Source organism: Cavia porcellus, unplaced genomic scaffold (genome assembly GCF_034190915.1).
Source record: "Cavia porcellus strain 051 isolate PalLab524CR breed Dunkin Hartley unplaced genomic scaffold, mCavPor4.1 scaffold_13, whole genome shotgun sequence".
NCBI lineage: Eukaryota > Metazoa > Chordata > Mammalia > Rodentia > Caviidae > Cavia > Cavia porcellus.
Window position 1 is genome coordinate 28,565,156 of NW_026947496.1, and position 23,688 is coordinate 28,588,843.

General features: G+C 38.6%; 1 protein-coding gene across 8 annotated transcripts in view; it reads left to right on the forward strand.

The window, feature by feature from the left end:
* Carmil1 (capping protein regulator and myosin 1 linker 1) overlaps window positions 1-23,688 on the forward strand; it is a 300,958-nt gene that overhangs the window by 199,783 nt on the left and 77,487 nt on the right. For all 8 annotated transcript variants that reach the window (XM_063259966.1, XM_063259967.1, XM_063259968.1 and 5 more), the window contains 7 exons: window positions 4,485-4,566; window positions 5,321-5,420; window positions 5,523-5,577; window positions 9,470-9,642; window positions 11,218-11,286; window positions 14,456-14,549; window positions 20,764-20,862. In XM_063259966.1, the coding sequence (XP_063116036.1) occupies window positions 4,485-4,566; window positions 5,321-5,420; window positions 5,523-5,577; window positions 9,470-9,642; window positions 11,218-11,286; window positions 14,456-14,549; window positions 20,764-20,862 (672 nt within the window). The remainder of the gene's footprint in view (window positions 1-4,484; window positions 4,567-5,320; window positions 5,421-5,522; window positions 5,578-9,469; window positions 9,643-11,217; window positions 11,287-14,455; window positions 14,550-20,763; window positions 20,863-23,688) is intronic.

A 23,688-nucleotide genomic window follows, 5' to 3' on the forward strand; every position in this document is an offset into this window, starting at 1 on the left:
CCCTTTTGATAGGGGGGAAATGCAGGAATGAATTTATAATCAGGCTTGTGTAGGAGTCAGCACCTGCGATGCTGACGGAGGAGGCGAGAGAGTAACCAAGGAAGAATCAAGCTTACGGTGACTTTGCTTAAGCAAATTTGTTTGAAAGGAACTGTGTACCATGTTCCTTTATTGTTCATTCTGCATTTTCTTGTAGATCTTAGAATACTTCACTATTTTTCTGAAATGGCTATTTCATATTCAGTAATATGATTGACAGAGACCTCCACTTGATGTGATGAAAGTCTGTGCAGGAACTTAAGAAGTTACTGTCCCATTAGACAAATACACTTATTACCAAAAGTAGAGTGTATATTCTGTTGGATCAGTGAAGACTAATATGATTAGCAGTAAAATTAACCTCGGATTATCTTGTTTGTATAACCTTGTATAACTTCCATTCTTATAGGGATAAACCTTCAATGTCCCTTAATGTGATCCACATTATTGATGCTATCACTGCATTTCCATTCCCTTGATCTCTTACTGCTGCAAAGAGTTCTCCCTTTTGTCTGAGAAAATGACTCATTGTAGTCCTGGGAGTCAAAGGAGTGTAAAGCCAGAGGCAGGCAGTTGAAATCAAAAGGCTCCTTTGACACCTGAGGCAGGCATTTGGCTTGGAAAATGATTACCTTCTTTTGGTCTTTGTTTTTCACCTGTTGAGTGTGCATAATAATAGTTTTCAGGGAGAGCTTTGGCACAGTGCCACCTGGCTGGGCCTCACCTGTGTGAGCCATTATTTGGGGAAGGCACAGACTTGCTATGGGGGAGCTTTAATGTGAATATTAGAATTTATAGCATAAATCCAATATTGCCTTTCTAAAATTTTATTAAGAAAATATCAGAGTGTTTTTTGGTAAATAATATTCTTTATTGACCAAAACATTTTTTAGAATTGTCTTCAAGGCCATCTTGCATCTTCCAAGAAAAACTAGGCTCATTATTTTAGAGTCACACCTGATTTTGGAAACAAGGTAGTATCTTCCTTGTGTCCAGATTTCCTTGCGCTGATCCTAATTTGCTCTCAAAGACGCAGGCCTCGGCTTTAGTACAGATGTGCACAGAAATATGTGTCCACTTCCCGTGAGGTTAATCCCTGAAGAAGAGATGTGAAACTAACTTGTGTGGTAGTAGTGATACTAGAATTCTGTGAATTGCTAAGGATTAGTTGCAGATCTAGGTATAACAGTTTCTTTAAGTGGACAATGTCCTCCAGATTATTGTGTAATTCATGGCAGTTGATTATGAATAGAAAACAAAGCACCAGATATTAAAATTTGCAATAAGCAAGACATTGTAGCAAGTGAATAGAAACATTCAAAGTAATTCCATTCAATCTGATGGTCATTTAGCAAGCCTAGAGGTAGTACCCATGAGTACCTCTTACCTGTTACTTCCCTCTCAGGCCAGGTATGCAACATACACCTTCATGTTTCACATGGTAGGATACATGTGTGAAGCTGTGTAGTACACACAACGCTTTGCATCTTGCAGTAGCTGTATTTATATTTATCTTTTTTTTAGGTGTAAAACTCGTCTGATGACAGCTCCTGCTAGGAACTGAACCTTGAGCTGAATGTTGTATAATCTTTTCTTGTCTGTGTTTTCTTGGAGAACTTACACTATTTATCTTTATGTGCAAAAATAGGGTTAAAATTAATTGTTTGGAACCTATATGGGGGAAGTAGATAATTCGGGTGTTTTATACTTAAAATGTTTTGTCACATGTTTTTAAATGACAAATAATCTTGAGAAAGAGAGGTAAATTATTAAAGGGAACGGATTTTAGGGGATTTTTTTTGGCTTGCTTTTATCCCCCATTATGGATATTTGAATGTTAAAGTTACCTTTTCACTTAAAATGGTGAGTAACATTGAAGATGAGTGGGAGAAAATGACTCTTAAAAAAAACATGAATTTTAACATTTTGAAAACTGTTCAGTGATTCAGTCATACTTACTCTTCTTTGATCTTCCTTGCTTTTAAATAAAGCTAGTGTGTGGGATTTAAATGACGGTAATTTAAAAAACCAGTCTTACGTGCATGCATGCAGACACGGCTCTAATTATGCAAATTTATTTAAAAGGATATTCATTTATAGTAATAGAAGCTTTTACTGTTTTGGGATGGCTCTAGCTTTGGGGAAATTTTAGGTACCTAATAACCTATAAACTTATTTGAATCCTCTTGGTAGCTGAAAATCAGTTACTTAAATTTTTTACTTTGTTTTAGGAACATATTTTACTTAGAAACATTTCTTTGAACTCTTCCTTTTTTTATATTGTGTACTAATGGAGACTCCAACTTCTTTACTCTTGTTCTACTGCTACTAATGTTTTTTTTGTTTGTTTGTTTTATTTTCTCCTTGGGCTTTCCTTAGCTTGGCCATTGTGTAAGTACTTTATGAATCATAAGTTAGGATATATTATACATTTGATTATCTTAAAACATTGGTATATATTAGGTTTATGTGCAACTGTTATAAATATTATCAAGAGTATTTGTAAATAAAAGTGACCATATAAATGAACATATAAATGAAAATGTATTTTTCATTTCTATGAATGGAATAGTTTTACTATACAATGGTAGAAAATGGAGATTTTCTTCTAGAAATTTTTATTTATTTTTTCTTTTCTTTTCTTTTCTTTTTTTTTTTTTTTTTTTTGTGGTACTGGGAATTGAACTCACAACTGGGTGCTTGCAAAGCAGATGCTTATGCCACTGAGCTAAATCCCTGGCCCCTGAAATTTTTATTTCTTAACAGAAATCACTGTGAGCAAATATTGAATTGTAAAATTTATAAGCTGTTTGTAAAAAAAAATCTCCTTAAGATCATCCTTTTTTTTTTTCATGCTCCAAAAAATCAAATTATGTTTCATTGAAACACTTGCTTAAATGAGTCCTTTGTTTAGCTTTGACATAGTCTGCATGCATATTTTCTTGTTTGGGTGCTAACTGATTAGGAACAGTGCTTCTCGAAACTACTTATGGTGAAGAACCTGGTGTTTTTGTTGGTTTTGTTTTATTTAAAAAAATTTCTAAGCTACTATAATCCAATGCTTTTATAAATGTTCCAAATAAATTACTAGAAACATATAAAGACATACAATGTACAAGCCTCGTTTTTAATTATTAGATACAGCAGATCTAAAATCTCTGCCACAGTTCTGAAAATATTTATAGTTTTTGCATCTACTTGATGCAGACCAGTAACAAATTGATAGCAGACTGGCACTTGTCTGAGATCACACTTGCAGTAGCTGTGTGCTGGGGAGGTTCTGGAGATGACATGGTGAGAGAAACTGGCGCAGGGCATCCAGGTAAATCTGGAGCTCCTGAAAAAATACTGCAGCCCTTTGTATGTTTGGGATTCACACCAATTGTGGATTGAAAATATCTGGGCCAAAACCAACTGTATCTATAGTGAGAGTGTGTGGGGTCTTCTGCCCCATCATTCCCTAAATAATACAATATAGCTATTTATGTAGCATTTGCACTGAGTATTATAAATAATGTAGAGGTGATTTAAAGTGTACAGGTCAATGTCATTAGGTTATGTGCAAATATAGTACTATATCAGGTCAACTAGAGATTTGAGCATCCTTAGATTTTGGTATTTGCAGGGGGTCCTGAGACCTATCCCCCATGGATAACAAAAGACAACCAGATAGAGTAAGGAGCTGGTGCTGGCTACTGATGACAGCCCACACTCTCACTTAGAAGCATGGCAGCTTTGGTGCGGACCTGGGTTTCCCTAAGGTAGGGCGATCTGTTTCTTAGAGAGTTCCTTCTCTGTATGAGCTCACTTAGATACCTCAGAGAAATATGCTGTCATCTCACAAAGTAGAAACAGCTAAAACTAAACACAGCAACCAAAGTATTCCTGAATAAAGAGCAACCCTAAAGAACTGTGTAAAACTCTGCTTCGGATACAAGAGGGTTTTGGTCTCCAAATGTGAGATAGTGAAATGAGCATTCTCTAAATTCATATATTAAGGCTTCAGCAAGGCAGGCGCTTACACCACTAAACTAAATCCTCAGCTAGAAGTTTGGATTTTGTCACCTTGGGTTGTTTTTCTGCTAGTGGAGAATTTGAATGTTCAGACAAGATACAATGAAATTAAACAGTGCCTTGCTTATGTGTAAAACAAATCTATTAGATTTCCAGAAGTTAGAAATGAAGATTTTTCAGGTTGGGAATACTGTCTTATGGCAATGGCAATTCTGCATTGTCTCCATGTTTCTTCTGTTTCTTTTTCTAAACATTTCAGGGTTTGGTATATGGCAAACAGCATTTCTCTTCCATGGACTATTAATAGGCTTTTTCTATTGGTAATTGCTGTTGTTGGAGAGTTTGTAAGCTTTTACTTTTTCTTGGTCATAAGACTAGTTACACTTCCAATGGGATGAAGATTTGACTTTGTGTTTGGTTTTATTCTCTAGCTGAGGTCAGGAGGAGCTCAAGTCTTAGAAGGCTGCATTGCTGAAATCCACAACATCACCAGCTTGGACATCTCTGACAATGGTGAGTCAGACATCGGAAAAGAAACTTGATCACTATTTGAAACTAGTTAGGAAAGGGAAAGTAATCTTCTACTCTAAGCTAGCCAACACCTTCAAGAATTATTATTTAATTTAATTATTTAATTTCTTGGCTAATAGATATTTAAAATTCAATAATAGATTTTATTTGTGGAATAAATTTTCATCAATGTCATACTAAGTGCATTTCCATGGGCAAATATGCAAGTTCCATCTTACAAAACAACTTATTTAAAAACCAATAACATCAGTGCTTTGATAAAAATCTGAACCTAACATTTTACATTATTGGTTATAATAAAAGTATGACCTTATTTACATATTCAGAAACTTACTGGCTCCTTTCTGAACATATTGGTAGCCTGTTAAATGTGCACAGGCAAATTTAACTACAGTTACCCTTCAGTATATTGGGATCCCCTCTTACACAGAAGTGGAAACAGATGAAACATTCTGTCATCATCCAGTCCCAAATCCTGCTGACTTTGTAGCCACCAATTACGTAAGAGGTTTAGATAAATCTTTGTAGAGAATGAGTTTATTCCTGTGAATTAATAGGACATGAAATGATGGCAGATCGTTCCCTTGTAAACAAAAGATTAGAATTCCAGGCCCCCACCCCAGCCTCAAATGCAGTACAGGAATTCATCCAACTGTGTGTGACCTTCACTTAATTATGTTGCAGCTAAGAAGTCTTTTATGCACGTGTTTTGATTCTGTTCTTTGATTCTTTCCAGGCTTAGAATCTGACCTATCTACTTTAATAGTGTGGCTCAGTAAAAACAGATCAATTCAGCACCTGGCATTGGGCAAAAATTTTAATAATATGAAATCCAAGTAAGAGTTTTGAAATTTTTTTATATAACAATAATGAAAATAACCAACCTCCTGAAAGCTTTTGATTTGATTCCCCTGTCCACATCTTTAAAATCTCTTTAGAAATCTGACACCTGTCTTGGACAACTTAGTACAGATGATTCAGGATGAAGACTCAGTGAGTATTGTTTTAAACACTTTTGACTGACATCTTTTGTTCCTTACCTTCCTATTGATTATTCTACTTTATTAATGCCAAAAATGCTCTCAGATAGTTTTATTTAAGTGTAAGTTTTCTATTACTTTATGAAAAAATAGAATATTTATGCTTTAGTAGAATTGTATTTTAAAATGTACTTTTTATTTCATTCAAGGCCAATTAAAGGAAGACTATAACTAATGGATTTTAAAAATTCTAAATGGATCCCTGTGCCTGTCTTTAATTAACTAAACTATTTCCTAACTTCAGCTAATATACTAATCTGCAGGTAATCTAGTTGATTCTTTGATCTTATGTAACGCTGACAACCATCTTATTGCTGTTCATCTAGTAACTGTGCAGAATGACAAGAGACTAAGGCAATTCCTCTCACCTTAATTTGCTTCTTGAGCTCCAGTAATTACGCTCCTTGTGTTCTTATTCCTTTCAGATGTTCCTGAGCAAGACTTAGAAATTTAACTTCAGATATTTTGCTCTTCTTTAAAATACATTAGGGAAACAAAAGGCATATTACTGACAAAGTAAAAAGCGTTCTGCCATGAACCTTTTGAATTTAGAGCTGGTGTGTCAGATCTCATATTTTACTGGTGCTCTTTAAGGTTTTGTTGCTTTTCTCTCAAAGTCCTATTGGGTCACCAAATTCAGCCCTGTATGTTTCTTCAAATCCAGATCAGTTTGAATTACTACCATGAAGTGGCATATTATTCCTGTTTTGTTATAGCTACTGTTCTAGGTTGTGAGACTGACTTCCTATATTCATCAGAGAAGTATGGCATATTTAAAAAAAAGAATCATTTTCCCTTTTGATTTATACCAGGAAATAACAAGGAATTTTATTACAGCTATAAACTAGCTAGCTCTTTTGGGAAGGACAGAAAGATGGAGATACGGGAACTTTTCTGCTCTTGCCCTGGCCACACCTATAGGGAAGCTGTTGGCTGGCTGCAGGAGAAATTTCTTTTCTCTTGTGTCTTAGTTGTGTGCTTATAATTCTTACTCTGCGGTCAAAAAAATTAAACTCATCATTTTTTAATGAATTCAAGTGCTTCTCTTTGCCCTCATTTGCTAATAAGTCCCATATTTTGTTACTCTTCTAGCGGATTATTAAAATTAGGGATATAATTAGGATGTAATTCATACTTTTCAAATTTATGCTATTCATTTTACACATTTGATTCCACACCACTATTATATTTCATATTTTCTAATTTTAAAAGATTAGGGAAGCTAATTTGCACAATTGTGCTTAATATTCACCCCCAAATAATTTTTTTCTTAGTATATATTTTAGGAAAATTTGCATTTTATAAAAAGTATATATATTCTAAGTATCAAACTATTTCTGTAACTTTTGAAATGTCTTAAATATAACCATGATATAAAAGTCATTTGAAAACATATTTGCAGATGATAGTGTTTGCTATGTAAATGTAAGTCTGTCTAATTTATATTTGATAAATGCTGTCTAATACATTTTTATTTTCATGCCATTACAAAGCAGGTGACTCTTTAAAAACATTGCTTTCTGTTTTTTCCCCCTCTTGTGAATCAGTAATGTGCAAAAGTACTTCAAATTTTTAGGAGTTGAGTTTTGTGAGTTCACAGTTTCCACAGATAACTAGTACAGTGAGCCTCATTTAAAAATCTAATGTATATAAGAATTCGACAGGTGTAAAAGTGCATGTTGCTTTTGTTGGTCTGACCTTGGGTCTGTAGAGCGGCCTCTGACGGCCCATGGGACCCTGTATTCTCCCAGAAATACGTGTTCTACTCAGTTGGAAACTTAGATCCTCATGGGGCACCACTGTCACCTTCAACTATAGATAGCAGCTTCCGTTTGTTGTAGCCAGAGTCATAGGATGGTATTGAGGGGCCAAGGCGGCAGAGAATCTTGATCTGAAGAATTACACACAAGCCCTCATTGTAACCAGAACAGAATGTGTTTCTCCTGGGAGTGCCAGAACCCAGGAGACAGATTCAGATAAGCATGTTCAGCTTTGAAAAGAAACAGTAACCATTCAAATAATTTTGCTACATGGTCATCCAATAAATCAGGAAAGGATGACCTTATAAATATGCATGCAATTCAGGCTGTTCTGTTCACGTTAATGACTCTACTTATTATTTTTAAGTGTTAACTGGGGTGTATTAGAATTTGAATATAGCGTTTAAAAATCATTGCTCCCTAGCTTAGAGACTTGGCAGTTTTCTAGTATTAGGAAACAGCCATAGCATATCTTTTTTTGTGGTAGCTGAATAGGGATTATTGAAATGATGAGAGATGTGATCATAGCTTTTGATTAAAGTAATGCTGCATTTGTTTTTATGTAAAGCATTACCTTGCCTGCCTCTGAAGCATTTTTGGATTTTACTGTTTTTGTTTTCTTTTCTGTTTACCTGAATGGATGCTGCCTCACTAAATCTACCTGAGTCCGTGGGTATGCAGGTTGTGGGTTACAGTTTCAATTGCCTTCGCACTTAACAGTTCATTTAGCTTTCATAAATTTGATTCTAATTAGTATACTGATACTTTCTGATTTCACAGTAGTTGAATTAACTTTGGAAAACATGATATAATTGCGATGATAATGATGATAAACATAGTCAAACATAACAGCGACACTTTGTTGATGGCTGGGTCTGGAAGTCACTGGCAGCTCCCTGTGGCTTGGCCCTGCAGTGGACACCTCTTCTCAGGTGCTGCCAAGGATGTCGGGGTGCAGTGGCTGAGCAGATACAGATATACCATAGGCTGTGTGGAGTCCACACACAGATGACAGGCTCTGGGGAACATGGTTGTAGATAACCCCAGCATCCACCTCTCTGTGATTTATGAGCTGCTTTATGAATGAGGCTGAGGTAGACCACTTCATACAGCTCAGAAGCCACCCAAGTCCCCACACAGGTCTCAGCTCTTACTTCTAGAGCCATGTTAGCTCAAGCCCTGGAGTTCTCAGCCACTTTATTAGCTCAGTTCCAGCTCACACCAGGCATCCAAGCCGAGGAGTCCACCAGACTAGCAAGGCAGCAGAATACATCAAGTAAACTACACTTACTTTTATTTTTGAAGTCTGATACCCTGCAGGCTGAATAAAGCCTGCCCCCGAGTCTGAGTGACTTTCAGCCTGTGCCTTAAACGGATGAAGTTGACCTTTTTTCCCTTTAATTTTATATGTATCTTCTGAATGAAGCTTAGAAGATGCAGGATCAGGAAAATGTGGAAGCCAACATAGTAGTTCAGAGCATGGAATCTGGAGCCAGGCCTTTTAATCTGCTTTCTGACTATGGCTGGTTGAGTTGCGTAGTAACCTTTCCATTTTACATTTGAAAAGTGGGAATAACAGTAGCACCAAGTACTCGGTGATTGGGAGGAGTAGGTGAATCAATACACTTAAGCAGCAGTTGGAGTTACTGTTCAGAGAGTGAACTGAACAAAATCTTGGTCTATTTTTATTTTCAATTGACCTCTAGTAGTATTTTAAGGTATCATTTCACCTTCTGTACAAGTAAAGCAGGTAAGGGGGAACAGTGTAACCATCCTGAGTCTGCGAGGCATCTGTGTTGTCTTTATTTGTCTCACCCTGTTCTCCACTTGAACAGAGTTGGTTTCTGGCTTCCTTGGAAGAGAAGCTCCAGGTATTCAGCATCAACACCCAACTTCTCCAAATTTCATTCTTCATGTCTATTTTATGCCAGAACTTTCAGGTTCCAGCCACGAGCGATTTTTAAACAACAGTTTCAAAATTAGATTGAGGGCCAAGGGCACATGTCCTGGATTCTCCAGGAAAGGAGTCTGAGGAGCTGCTGCTTGGAGGGGATTGTTGAACCCTGCCTGTTGTTTGCTCCACAGCCTTTGCAGTCCTTATCCCTGGCTGACTCAAAACTCAAGACTGAGGTCACCATCATCATCAATGCCCTGGGAAGCAACACCTCCCTGACCAAGGTGGACATTAGTGGGAATGGGATGGGGGACATGGGAGCAAAGATGCTGGCCAAAGCCCTGCAGATCAACACCAAGCTCAGGTAGGCTGTGCCTGGGGGGCCAGCTGGGAAAAGGGTTCACAGTTTTAAGTCTTGGCAGGAATACAGGGACAAGTGAGTCCTTCAGACTGTTGTCTTTAGTATTTCTGTCATAAGATGAAATCTTGGAAATGTCACAGTTTCCTTTCCACATTGGTGCTGGCAGCTGCTCAATGTGCAGGTAGCAGGAGTGAGAAGCGAATAAGGGTTTGTGGGCTCAGTAGTGCACAGCCAGGCAGTATGAAAGGCTGACATGAAGGATTTTTCCCAGGTGATCCTGCATTGCTAAACAACAGGGTAAGTTGTAGGCAGCATTGTGCAGTGATTCCGTAGTTTTGCAGACATCAAGCATGTAATGTATGTCCTTGTACAAATTAAACATCAGTAGGCAATGAATCCTGTGGTTTATCATTGACCAAAATGTCCTTATTTCATGTGCGATCATACTTAGTTTTGGATCTGAAGCTTTACCCCACTTCCTACCCCTGCAATATAATGACTTAAAGCATTGGGGATTAGAGGCTGCAGCTTCAAAGGCAAGTTTACATTTCTGTTCACAGGTTTCATCCGTAGTGTTTCCTAAGCATGGATTTTAAAGCATTGGCAATGCAGGCACCTTGCTGCCCTCCTCCTGAAGGAAAAGTCAATGCATGCTGGTCCTCAGCTGTTACCTTGTGTTTCTCTTACTCTCTGACCTGTGACAAAATCTGATCCTTCTGTCTAAATTGGAACCAAAAGCCAGAAAGTACACTGAGGTCTTTTAAAGTCAGTGTATATGTATAGAAGATTATTGAGATTAGAATGGATAAGCAGTAAAAACCTTGAGATGGAGTTCATACAGATAAATGAAAAATATTTTTGGTGGCAAGGTGAATTGATGCATTCTAAAATACCTCTGAAGCACACACATTCTGAAGGTAATATCAAAAAGTTTCTTCAAAAATAAGTTTTTGTTTAATAAGTTAAACAACATCCTATTTGTAGTAATGAGATCTTGGCAGCAGAGAGAGAAATTCCAGGATTGTTGATCATACGTAGGCAAGGAAATTATGAAACCATGAGAAAATATGGAAAGATTTTGTCTAGTTTTATAGAATGGAGAAAGTTTCAGTACCTGAACCTGTGTATATTTGGGGTATGGAGCTGTTCAGCATTTTCCCTAAATAGCTTCAGCTGTAGACACAGAATTTAGAGTCTTAGTGGGGAATATGAGAGCAATCAGCTTCTAGAGTTTTCTGGGTTACAGAATGCTTAGTAATATAATGGTAAGTTAATGTAAATGTTGCTTTTAGTTGCAGTTTTTCTATACTAGTCAAGGGGTAAAGGTGTCCACCTTTTGGACGGTTGTAACTCAGTGACAGCGTATGTGAGGCATTGTGTTCAAGCCACAGCATCAAACACACAAGCAAATATAAATTGGGAGGGGGATACTTATCTTTATTTTGTTTAAAATGAATGCGAACATTATTGCTTGCTCACATAATGCCACAGTGTTGCTAGATAGAGATTTTTATCAAATGGAATTCTTTCCTTCACTTCTGAATGTCTAATCATCTGTGTGGCTTGGTTTTCAAACAGGACTGTGATATGGGACAAGAACAACATTACTGCACAAGGCTTTCAAGACATAGCTGTTGCCATGGAAAAGTAAGTTTTAATGAGGGTTGCTTTCTGAATATGGAGGACCCAGTGATGTCAGTATTACCTGTGAGATAATTAGAGCTAGCAGTAATCTGAGGATCTGAATGGGGTACAAGTTTATGCTGTTGCCAACCAGGCAGGGAACCTTGGAAGACATCAACTTTTCTTCTGGCCTGGTTCTCTCTTGTGTAAAATGAGGGCAGAGATGATGTACCAACGCATCATCACAGCTTTGGGACTAAGTGAAATCAGGTGGGGGAGCCATGATGATAGCTTTATTTTCTCCTTTTTTGGACCATTGTAACAATTTTGAATCCAGTGCTAAATAATAAGTTCTAGCAAATAGGTGAAATTCATCAGTGATAAGCCCAGACTCTTTTCTCATTGCTATAAAAGATCTTTTCTTTTTCTCTTTCTTTCTTTTTTTTTTTTTTTTTTTTACTTCTATTACTAAAGCTTGTGATTATTATTTGTTTTCAAATGTACTTTTTTTTTTTTTTGGTACCAGGCATCTCAAATGTACTTTTTCAAATAACTAAATATGAAAATAATAATACTAGCATTGGATAAAAAAACTAGAAATCTGGTTTTTTTTTTCTTGGGATTTTTAATCATTGTACTTGTTATGTCTACCTAAATAATAGAGAGAAATTCTTCAAAGAATAATTATAGTTACTTGGAACTAGAAGAGCACTCCAGAGAAGATAAACATGCCATAGGGAAAAGTTGAGGCAAGAAAACATTTTTCAAGGCAAAAAGGGAGAAATTCCTTGGAGCTACTTGGATCATAGATGCAGAGTTGTTGGTTGAGTTGATACCTTCTCTCTGAGTACATGTTCTGTTCAGAGTGTCTTGTCTGAATTGTTGGCATTTTAGAGAATACTGATGGAGTTTCTTACACAAAGTTGGTACACACCTGTGAAGAATGGGTACATGCAAAGTGAGAAGGGATCTCTGGCAGCCTTTGAAAATCCTTAGAACCTATTTGTCTCACATGGGCAGGCATGAATCCTCTGCCTTCTTTACCTTCTGGCTCCAGCTTAACTATCTCTGAGAAGAACCATGTCATCTTGGTATCATCAACGTCCATGCCTATTAAAGGCAGAAATTATCCAAGCAGATTGTTAGAATTGAAATGGAGAAGCTATAAAACGTGACCAGGAAATGAGGAATGCAAGCTCTTTTGCCTGGGAAAGGGAAGGAAGTGTTCATTCTTGTGTGATTCCCTGATTGCGTCTGCATATGAGGTCTCCTCTGAGGAACTCTCATGCCCAGTGTGGTGTGGTGGACACAGCTCTAGACCAGAATTAGAAGCTCTCCACTTAGCCACTGACTCTGTCACCAACAAGCCTGTGGTCTTGCCCAAAAGACTTTACCACCTTAGTAAATTCTTTTTCTCATTAAATGAGAGAATAAGAGTAGACGTCCTCTAAGTAAGTAACTTCTGATCCTAAATCTCATGGTTCTTCCTCAGCAGGAGGGCAGAGTTGCTGAGTCCCTTGGCCTTTTGCACTGACCTGAGTTTGTCAGAAAAGGTGGATGAAACAATTTATACCATGGAGTCACCATGGACACCTCTTCTCGGGGACTCTGTGACTGCAGAGCCACCTGAGATTACTCCTGCCATGCTGCAAAACTGCTGACCAGGGAGGGATAGTTATTTAATGTAGCTGTGTTTGGGTGCAGAGGTCACAGTTACCAGCCTGATGTGGTCAGGGACTGCATCCCAGTCTGGTGCTGAGGAGAAACTGACAGCCAGCTCGCCTCATTCCCAGTGTTTCCAGATGAAACGCAAGGCACCTGGACCACTGCCTGTTGCTGTGCTGCAAGATGCCAGTGTTTTAAAATCACATTTGGTTTAAATGAACTTACTGTTTTTAACAAGATAAAAATTGGATGAGATAAAGGAATATACAAAAGACATATTGTCTGCTAATCTTGGTTGGCTGGCTCTACCTAAGATAGACAAACAGTTTTGCTAAAACAAAGCTAAGATAAAAATTAAAGCTATAGAAATGATAGCCTTCTGTATACTTTATAGGTTTACAATATGCTACCCTGTAAGTTAGAGTGTGTATTTTTTCCATAAGATAATACCCATATAAGTTACTATGACACTGTGTGTTTTTTCTTCATTGGTGTACCTTATTTTAGGATCTCATTGTTCATTCACTGTTGCAGTAGAAGTCATCTCAATGTCCCTGAAAATCTAACCTCAAACAAGGTAGCAGTGGGTACGATTGGATACAGTAGGACAACACTTCAGATGCCACCAGGTGTCCCAAAAGACAATACTTCCGAGCGCCAGACTATAGAAGTTGAAGGATGCATTTCAGGGTGGGAGTAAAAAGACGGGTCCAGTGGCGGTATTTGCTGTAAGGGAGCCTTGAGGCCTGTGGCCATTTGTAGAAGGGTCAGTGTCAGAGGTGGTGGCTGATTCAGAGCCCCATGTGGTTTCTTCCTCAATCCTGTGCTCTTATGTATAAATGCCCTGTGACGGCAATACACAGATAATACACAGACATAGATCCAGGCACAGCCACTTGTGTTGTGTTTCTAGCTCGTAGTGGACTTGAGCTGATCTTGAACACAGACTGAAAAGTGCCACATATTCTCCATATAGGCCCTTGCTGTGGACTTGTTTTTTTAAAGAAGCCAAGGACTACGCTTGATCTTAACCAAAAGGCTGAGACAGGGAGCCAAAGACAAGAAGACTGAACAGCCTGTTTTTGTGGATGCTAACATCTGTGTCTTGCAGGCACATATTTTGTTTTTGTTTTTTCCCCTTGATCCATTTGGGTCTGGCTGTCACATGTAATTGCTGTGGTTTTGGATGTTCAGATCTGCTGGTCACTGAAACCCTGTTAAGTTGATACTGCACTTTTTTCCCCTAAGGTTCTCTTTCTCTTAATTCATCTTTTTGGTCTTAATTTGAAGAGTCTGTTTTAGAACTAAAAGCAAAACAGCAAGACCATATTTTGTGGGACATTGGCAAAGAACAAGGCTGACTGGGAACTGTGCATTTGGGTACCTGAAAGGGCTGAGCTGTGTGATCTGGGAGCCTACAATGGTCTGGTGATTTAGGTGTAAAAGCTACTCTTGCCACTACCATTTTGGATTTTTCCTAAAGTTTTGAGTTAATGTTATAGAAAGTTATATTATTTTCTTCTTCCAGGAACTATACATTAAGATTTATGCCAATTCCCATGTATGATGCTTCGCAAGCCCTGAAAACAAACCCTGAAAAAACAGAAGAGGCTTTGCAAAAGGTATGAAGAAACCAACAGCTCAATTATAATAAATTCATATTTGAATGGTGTTCGTAGTGATTTTCAGCAAATGAAAAATACTTTGTTACAAAAGTGTGGGGATTTTTTGTATTATAATCATGATCATAAAGCATGATTCAAGGAGGAATGAAATACTGATGAATAGATGTTTGTCATAAAAGTTTAGTGGGATAAAGTAACATTCTTACACCACCAGCCTGCCAGATCCGGAGCATAGATAACTTCCTAATTATCCTTTGGAGACTGTGGGGACTTACTGGCAGTTGTGTAAACTCCCTCCTCTCAGCCTCACCAGATAGAACCTTGGTTCCCTCTTCATCATTTAGTTTGGAATATTATTGAGCTTTTGCTTCACCCATCAATGAATGTTTCTAAATCCATCCCAATTTTCTCCTCTTTGGCAAACTTGGAGATAATGGATACCTCTCTGTCTGTTAGTCAAGTTTTCATTGCCATGATCAAATACCTGGGAAAATATTTTAGAGGAGGAAAGGTTATTTTGTTCATGTTTTCAGAGGCTTCAGTCCGTGGTCAGCTGGTTCCATGGCTGAGTGCGTGAGCTGAGGCAGAACATCATGGTGGTAAAGCGAAGCTGCTTCCTTCATGGTAGCCAAAGAGCAGAGAGGGTGAGAAAGCCAGAGAAAAAGGGGCCAGTGGCCAGCGGCCAAAGGTAGTCCTCAAGGTCATGGCCCATTGATCTACTTTCTTCGAGTAGGCACCAATTCCTGTTTACGTCACCTTTCAGTAATGCCAGCAGATTATGATCTCATTGGTGGATTATTTACTTGAAGTTAGAGCCCTCATGGTCTGGTCCCTCCCCTAAAAACCCATGGATTGGCATCCAAGCCTTTAGCACATGAATTTGGGGGGAGCATTTCCAATCCAAACCTAAAGACCTTCCAAAGACCAGCCATCCCTGTGCCTCAGACCCTTTTGTTTCTGTTCTGTGCTGGACACCTGCCTCTGAGTCCTTTCCTTGCTCTGCCATGTCTTCATCTCTACTTTTTATGATTGCTTTTCTTTCCATTTTAGATGTGCTCAAATGTTTCTTATGCAGAGAAGCTTTTTCACCTTTATTATGGTTTTATTTGGGCAGTCTTGGAATCTTTCCTCACCTTTTGTTTCGCTCTCCTTGATGGTACCATCTACCAGCTTGGCTCCTAAGCCTGACTCTACCCTATTTCCCTTAGTCCAGTGGTCCCAACTGTTTTGGCCACAGGAACTAATTTTGTAGAAGATAATTTTTCCATGGATGGAGGAGGGGGTGATGGCCGTATTGGGGTGATACAAGTACATTACATTTACTGTGTACTTTATTTTTATTGTTATATGAAATTCTCATTAAGGGCCCATGACCTAGGCTCTGTGCACTAACAGTTCACAGTAGTGGTTGTGCTTCTCTGAGAATTCAATGTCACTGATCCCATAAGAGGTGGAGCTCAGGCATTCAGGCAGTGAAACAAGTGATGGGCAGGGACTGTAAATACAGAGGGAGCTTTGCTAGCTTGCTTGCTTCCTGGGGCTGAGGGTTGGCATGACAGACAGACAGCGGGAGAGTTGAGCTGTCCCTTAGCCAGTCAGCCAGCAAGTTGGTGGATTCTGTAGTGAAATATCTTCACTAGCTCTCCTCCTCCGTTCTTAGTACAGGTGTCTTCCTTTGGACCCATCATCTCTCATGACATGTGACTCCTCTTGTCTCTTCCGTGTTCTAGTAAGCAAAAAATTTGGCTATTTAATGGTAAATCTGAGCAGGCTAAAGCCATTACAGCATCTCTTGCTGGTGCTTTCAGGATAAGTAAAGCCTGCTGTCCTTAACACAGCAGGAAATTCTATGCAGGATCTGGCTTCTTTGCACCTTCCACCACACCCATCTCCTGTCAGGGAATGTGTGAGAAATGCAAATTCTTAAATCTGGAATCTGATTTAAGCATCAAATTCTGGCAATCTGCTTGTACTAGCTTTCCCAGTGACTGCAGAGTTTAAGTGTCACTACCCTACTGGAGGCAGTACCCATACTGTGCATGCTGCTGTGTGCATTCATGCATGCGTGAATGCGTAGACTAAAACCAGGTATCAGATCATTAAGAAAACTTCTCAGAACTCCTTGGCTCCCCTGCGTGGACAATCTTCTCAGGATTCCTTGTGCCATAGGCCTTCAGACATTGTATTAAATTATATGCCTATGGGTTTTTTTCTCCTAATAAACTGTGGACTCCTTGAAGGAAGAACCTTTGATTTTTCTTAATGTTTCGATTTCCAGCAGTTAGTGCAGTACCTGGCATGAAGACTTAAATATGTTACAGGTACTTGTTGAATAAAGAATAATAAGGTTCGGAGAGAGGAGGGAAAGCTCCTAGTATGACAAAAGAAAGTATCCAGAATTTAGATTCTAAAGGTATAACTTCACAACAAACACTTTTTGGCCTTGTAACCATCAAAAACCATCAAAAACTGATACAGCTCAGTGGCACAGCACCTGCCTGGCATGTGCAAGGTCCTGAATTTGATTCTCAGTGCCCCCCACTCCAAAAACAACTTGCTTTTTTTCAGTTTCATTTTTCTCTGAAGTTATAGTGGTTAATAATTTCCCAGAATAAATGGTAGATGTTAAACTATAGATGCAGAAAGCTCAGAAATCACCAAGAAGGATAATTGCTTTAAAAAAATCACATATGAGAATATTTTATTCAAACTGCGGTAAAGCAAAGAAAGACAATTTTATAAGAAGCTAGAGGGAGAAAGTACCTAACATATTTAGAAGCAAGGGTAAGCATCACATTCCACATTTTGTGGGAAACTGTGAGCAAGAAGAGAGGGTTGTAAAGTGTTGACAGAAAAAGCCCAGCAGCCTAAAATTCTTCATCCAGTGACGTTATCCTTCAGAAGTGAGGAGGAAAGATTTTCTAGCAAAACAAAAGCTGAGGGAATGTGTTGCCATTATATACTTTGCAAGAAATATTTTAAAAAGTTCATCAGGGAGAATCGTGATACAGGTTAGAAGTTCAGATCTATTTAAATTAAAGGAGGACCATTAGAGCGGAAATAAGTGAAAGTGAAGTAAGATCCTAGTTTTCTTTTTTCTAATTGGCCTAATAGATGAGTAATAATACCAGTATTCTAGATGGTTACAGCTTGTGACTAGGAGATGGCAGGAGCATGCAGAGCCATGCAACCCATGAAAGGGGTAGTGCTATTTGAAAGTGGCCTTGGAGTTAAAACTTTGTAAATGTATTTCAAACACTGGGATGAAAATACATTTATAAAGATGTCTAAATTGCAAATCCTTAATCTGGAATGTTCGGATCAGAAATATTTCAGATTTTGCACTTTTTAATTTTGGGATATTTGCATATACATAATGAAATCTGGGGATGGTACAAGGGACCAATACAAAATTCATTTGTTTCCTGTGTTCTTTGAACACACTTCCTGAAGATGGTTCCATTCAGTATTTCTAGTGTACTTGTTTTGACTACAGCCTGTCACTTGAGGTCAGGTGTGGAACTTTCTACCTAACCCGAGAACATGCTAGCACTGGAAAACATTTTATGTTATGAGAGCTTTACAGATTAGGGATGCCAAACCTGTGAGACTGATGTACTAGCAAAAGACTTACTTAAAAATTGGAGGTAAAGAGAGGGGATAATAAAAGAGGGAACAGGAACAATTAAATGAATTTAAAAATGTCACATACTGGGTGTATTCCCACTGAACTATGTGAAGACTCGCAGTTCAGGCCAAAACTTTAAAAAGAGCTAGAAAATGGGGACTTGGGAAGAAGATTTTACATATATTAATTTATAAATGTATGATTTTTTTAAAAAATGAGGATTAATGACTTTATAGCTCATACTTACTTGTTTTTGTCGTACTGCACTGTTATCTTACATATGCAATTTTTCATTTTATAGTAGGACCTCTGTCCACTGGAATAAATACTTTTACTCTAATGATAAAATTAGATTTCATGATCGTGTGTGTACTTTGTAAATCGTGTGGTTCCTTTATTTAAATGCAGGCTTTTTGCTTCTTATGCCACTGCTGTTTTGGGCAGGGAGGCTGTCAGTGTCTGACTGGCTCTAGACCATCCCCCCGGCTCATGCCGGCTCCCATGATCTGGCGAACATGATGGTGACTGTTTGCATGCCTCCCTTCTCCTAACTTAGCCAGGCCCTCATTTCTTGGTGCCTAGGAGATGAACTTTTTGCTCTTGACCTGGAACAGTGATGCATGGAAGGCAATGTATCCTATTAATCTAAGATGTGTTATTCAGTGATGCTGGATACATGGCTGTTATTAAAGACCCTTGAAAATTATTATTATTCTTTCTCTTAAAGCTCCGAGTATTTTTTTTTTTTTTTTTAAATCCTGCCTCCTGGTTTAGTCTGTGAAGCCTGATATGTGGGCTGGGGAATGGTCTGGGAGCACAGAGCCTCTTGGATGCAACAGCGGTGCTGGGGCCCAGAGAGGCTGAAGGTAATGGGGCAGACAGCAAACAGAAGGACCCAGCACTACCTCGTCGTGTGTGCCTATTAACATTTCAGAGTCTTTCTGGCAAAATAGTTCATGTTAATGGCAGTGTCACTTTGGCCAGAGGTGACTTCTTGGAAAGCAGTATGAGAAAGTTAATTTGATATAAAGTCAAGGCATTAATGTGTCAGTTTAATTATGTTTTATTTCAGGGATCTTGACGTTTTTATAATTTCCTCATTTATGTTTAGTGGAAAGGTACATTTTGCTCTGGGTTATTATTTCCAGGGATGATGGTAATTATAGTCTGTATTTTAATTGTTCCTAATTGCTGTTAAGTAGTAGTCATTTTAGCATATGGAAAATGAAAATGAAAATCTAATAATAATATAAGCCTCAGTTATCAGGAGTTCTTAGCCAGGTACCTGCAGTGGCAAATGGTTAAGTAATGTTAAAAACGAAAACCATTAGAAGAAAAATAGATGGCACGGTTTGCTTACTTCCAATCATTTTTTAATAGAATATCTTTATAGGTACTGCCATTCTAAAGTGTTAACCCTGCACTTTTGGTTCAATCTGTGTCCACTGCCTCTTCTCTTTGAGAGCCTTCTTTCACTCTTGTTACTATTGATACTTCTCACTTTTGTAGGAGAATGGGCACAGACAGGCAAATTGTCAGACATCTTCAGGGTTTCTCATTTTCTGTGGAAATCCATCTTACATTTATAATTCACTAAAATAAGTCCTGTTTAAGGAAAAATGAAAGCCTGATTGATTGTTAAAATTAGTTACGTATAGCACAGTGGCACCTTGGTTCACCAACTCAATTCTCTCCACAATTCTGGTCGCAAACCAAGCCGGATGAGAACTGAATCAAATTTCCCCATGAGGTCAGTATTGAACCTAATCATTGAGTCTGATTTGTTTCTTAGAAATCAGTATGTAACCAGAATCAGTATGAAGAATCAAATTTATGAGCCGAGATAGCACTGTATCTTTGATTTTTATCAGATTGTATCCTTTACGTTTCAAGTTTTCTAGTTCTCTTCCTCTTCCCCTTTTCTCCCTTAAGATAAGAATTTTCTAAGTGAATAACATCTGTACTCCTTGGGGATATGTATTTAACTTCTGAACTGTTTGATATTTAAAAATTCATGAGAGAGAAGGATTGAGATTTCAAGCTCATAAGTGATAAAAAGTCTCTAACCCCATGAGCAACTGAACACTTATCTTTGTCAACTACTGAGTTATACAGAAATTGACCCAATTTTTTTAATTCAGTTTTTTTAAGAGAGAGGGTGGAGGAAAACGGGAAAATAATTGAGATGTGTTAGATACGTGAATCAACTCCTCACAATGTATGTAAATGTATTGCAAACACATAATAAAAATTTTTTTTTGGTACCCAGGATCGAACTCACCACTGCACGCTTGCAAGACAGGTGCTTATGCCACTGAGCTAAATCTCCAGCCCAATAATAAAAATTTTTAAAAATTAAAAAAGAAATTGGTCTACTTTCCCAAATGTTAATTTTCTAATTAAAGACACCCACTAATAAATCCCCCTGGCAGACAGCAGCCCCATCCCGTCTGTTCTGTGAGGTCAAGGCACTGGCAGGATCCATGCTCTGGTTTTAAAGCCAGGAACTGACTAATTCACTTAGAACTTTATTCTTGCCAGAGTCGAATATGTTTTTGAGAGACACTTGTGCTTAATTTCCAGATAGAAAACTATCTTCTGCGGAATCATGAGACAAGAAAATACCTTCAGGAGCAGGCCTACCGCCTCCAGCAGGGCATCGTCACTAGCACCACTCAGCAGGTAAGGGGGCACCCGCTGCTTTCTCCTCTGGCCCCCAAAACTCTGCACATCTTCACACAAGCTGGGCAAGAGCTGTGCCACCCAACGGCGCCCCAGTCCTCTGTCTGCCTTTAACTGCACCTTTGAAGGGCGAAGGGCAACATTATTCCATTGATCACCAGGAAGACAGAACTGGTGCCTGAGGGTGGCAGCCGGTGTTACTAGAGTTTGCGGGAGAAGGAAGGAGTAAAGAAGAGGACAGCCCTAATGCCAGATGTGCACTTGTCACCATTGCTGACTTAGTATCGTTGCATATTGCCAGAAATGTAAGCTTCAGGGTAATATACAAACATGAGGGAATCCTAATATAGATCACGAAGTCTGGTGCCACTGGATTTGCTACTCTGGGGACATTCTGGCACAACTCTCTGGTTCTGTGTGGTCTGAAGCTGAGATTCTTGTGAATCTCAAAGAGTTTGTTGAGAATTAACACTTAAGTGCCAAAGAGCTTTCATTGCTCACCTGAAACAAATAATTCTAATAATACTGTTCTGTTTTGTTTTGGTTTTTTTGTGTGTGGTACTGGGAATTGAAACTAAGGCTTTTGTGCTGAGCTACATCCTGAGCCTTTTTAAATTTTTTATTGCAAAGTTGCTAAATTGCCAAAGCTGGGCTGAACCTTACAACCTTTTGTCTCAGCTGCCACACTTGGCCCAAAATATTAACAAAAACCAAAGATCATAAACATTTGAGGAAAATAATAGTGTGTCAAGGAAAGAAGCAAGATGAATGAATGAACTGAAGTCTGATAATTCACAAGTTAGCAGAGGCTACAGTTAGTTAAGTTCATTAGGACTTGAGATAATAAAGAGTAACTAAAAAATTAGAAATAATGCTTAGCTATTAAACTATCACTATAGTACAGAATTAACTGCTCGGGTACAAACTAAACTCTTGTAGAAGAAAAAGTGGAAAAAATCTTTATAATGTAGTGAAAAGATAAAAATATATGAAAGCAAAGTAGGGTAGACTGGCAAACAGAATCAAAGTTGCCAATGCTCTTCTAAGACTGATGTGGGAGAAGTAGAATTCCCAATCGGTCAGATGTCAATTGTGCCAAATTTGTAGTCCCACAACATTAGTGAATGAAGTTACAAACCAAAGCAATTTAGTAGAGTTTTATTGGAAACAGAGATCCAAGAAATCCTCCTGGATCTCTGTTTCCTGGATTTCCAGGATGAGTCTGAATGGGGTGGCCGCTGAGGCTCTTTGTCAGGGGTGATTTATACAGCAAAGCCACAACATGGGTACAAGTTGGGTCAACCTGTAGAATTACAAGTATGGCTGCTGTTGTAGTCAGGGGTTGCAAGGAGAATAATTTCATATAGGACACAGAATTTATGGTATTATTTATAATGGTCACCCAAGGAGTCCAATACAAGATGTGCAGAAAATGTGTCCACACACTAAAGACCTAGAAAATCTAGCCGAGGGCCTGGATCCTATGGCAACAATCTGCATGAGTTCAGCTGAAGATCTAAAGCCCGTGACAGTACCTCTCACAAGTCCAACTGGAGGTCTAGAGCCCATGAAAATTACTCATGCAAGTCTGTTTCACAGATCTGCACTGGGAAGGCCCAAAGGTCAGCGGTGGAAGCTAGAAAGTCTGTGCCAGTGGGCTGAAGGATCTGTGCCAGGAGGCTGAGGGTTCTGCAGTGGAGCCAAAAAGTGATGCTCAAAATAAGGACCAGGGGTCCCCTGAAAAATAGCGCAGCCATCCTCAGCAACAAGGTCCTGAGCTTCTCTGATGATAACAGCTGAGTTCATACCAGGAAGGCCAGCATGACAAGCTCCTACAGGAGAACCAACAGCTCTAAGAGGACCAACTGCTTCAAACAACATTCACTAGAAGAACTGTTTCCTCTCAGGGTCTCCTTTTATGCTGGCAACTTTCCTCAGGTGGCCCATCTCCATGCAGTACCAGTTCAGCTGGTGTTTAAGTTGACCAACAGTTTTTAATGCACCACAGCTGCTTAGTTAATAGTGATCCAATAGGGAAACAATTCAGGTAGCAAGGGTCAATGGACAGAACAAACGCATTCTGGGAAAGAGATGGGTTCCAGATACTCTCACCTACCTGGGTGACTGATGCCTTATTGAACTTCATGGACTAGGTAGTGCTAATTATAGTATAATTCCAAATTACTGTTTACTCCATAGGCTTGAGGGTCTGGCTTTTGGCATCTTCATCTGGAGACCTGGCCTTACTCAGATGCATTTACTGCCCCATTACTGATATCTTTATATTTTTGTACTGATTTCCTTGAGGGTCCAGTTCCTCTCTGACTATATATTAATTTCTATCCAACTTAACTTGCCTATAAAAATTAGGAGCCTCAAAATTAAAAATGAGAGCTATCATACAGCAGCACATAACACAGTTTCATTTCTAGAGTCTTAGTCAATTTGGTTGACTGAAATTGAAAGTGAATGGCAGAAGATTAACACCTAAATACTTATTGTAAAAGCTCACAACTTATAAAAGAATGTAAGAGTTCCAGAGAGATTGAACAAGTTATCTTTTGTTTGTTTGTTTGTTTCCCAGTACTGGCAGTGAACCCAGGGCCTTGTGCATGCCAGGACTCTACCACTAAACTTCATTCTTAGAATACGAGAACCATCTTTTAGCATCTCTCCTACTTACTAGAAGGAAGCAAAGTATTGTCATCTAACTTTAAAAAGACATTTATTTTAGACCAAGAATTCTATCCCCAACTGTTGTATTACTTAGATGTGAGGACAGAATAAAAAAATTTTTTCCAGACATAAACTCAAATTTACCCCCAC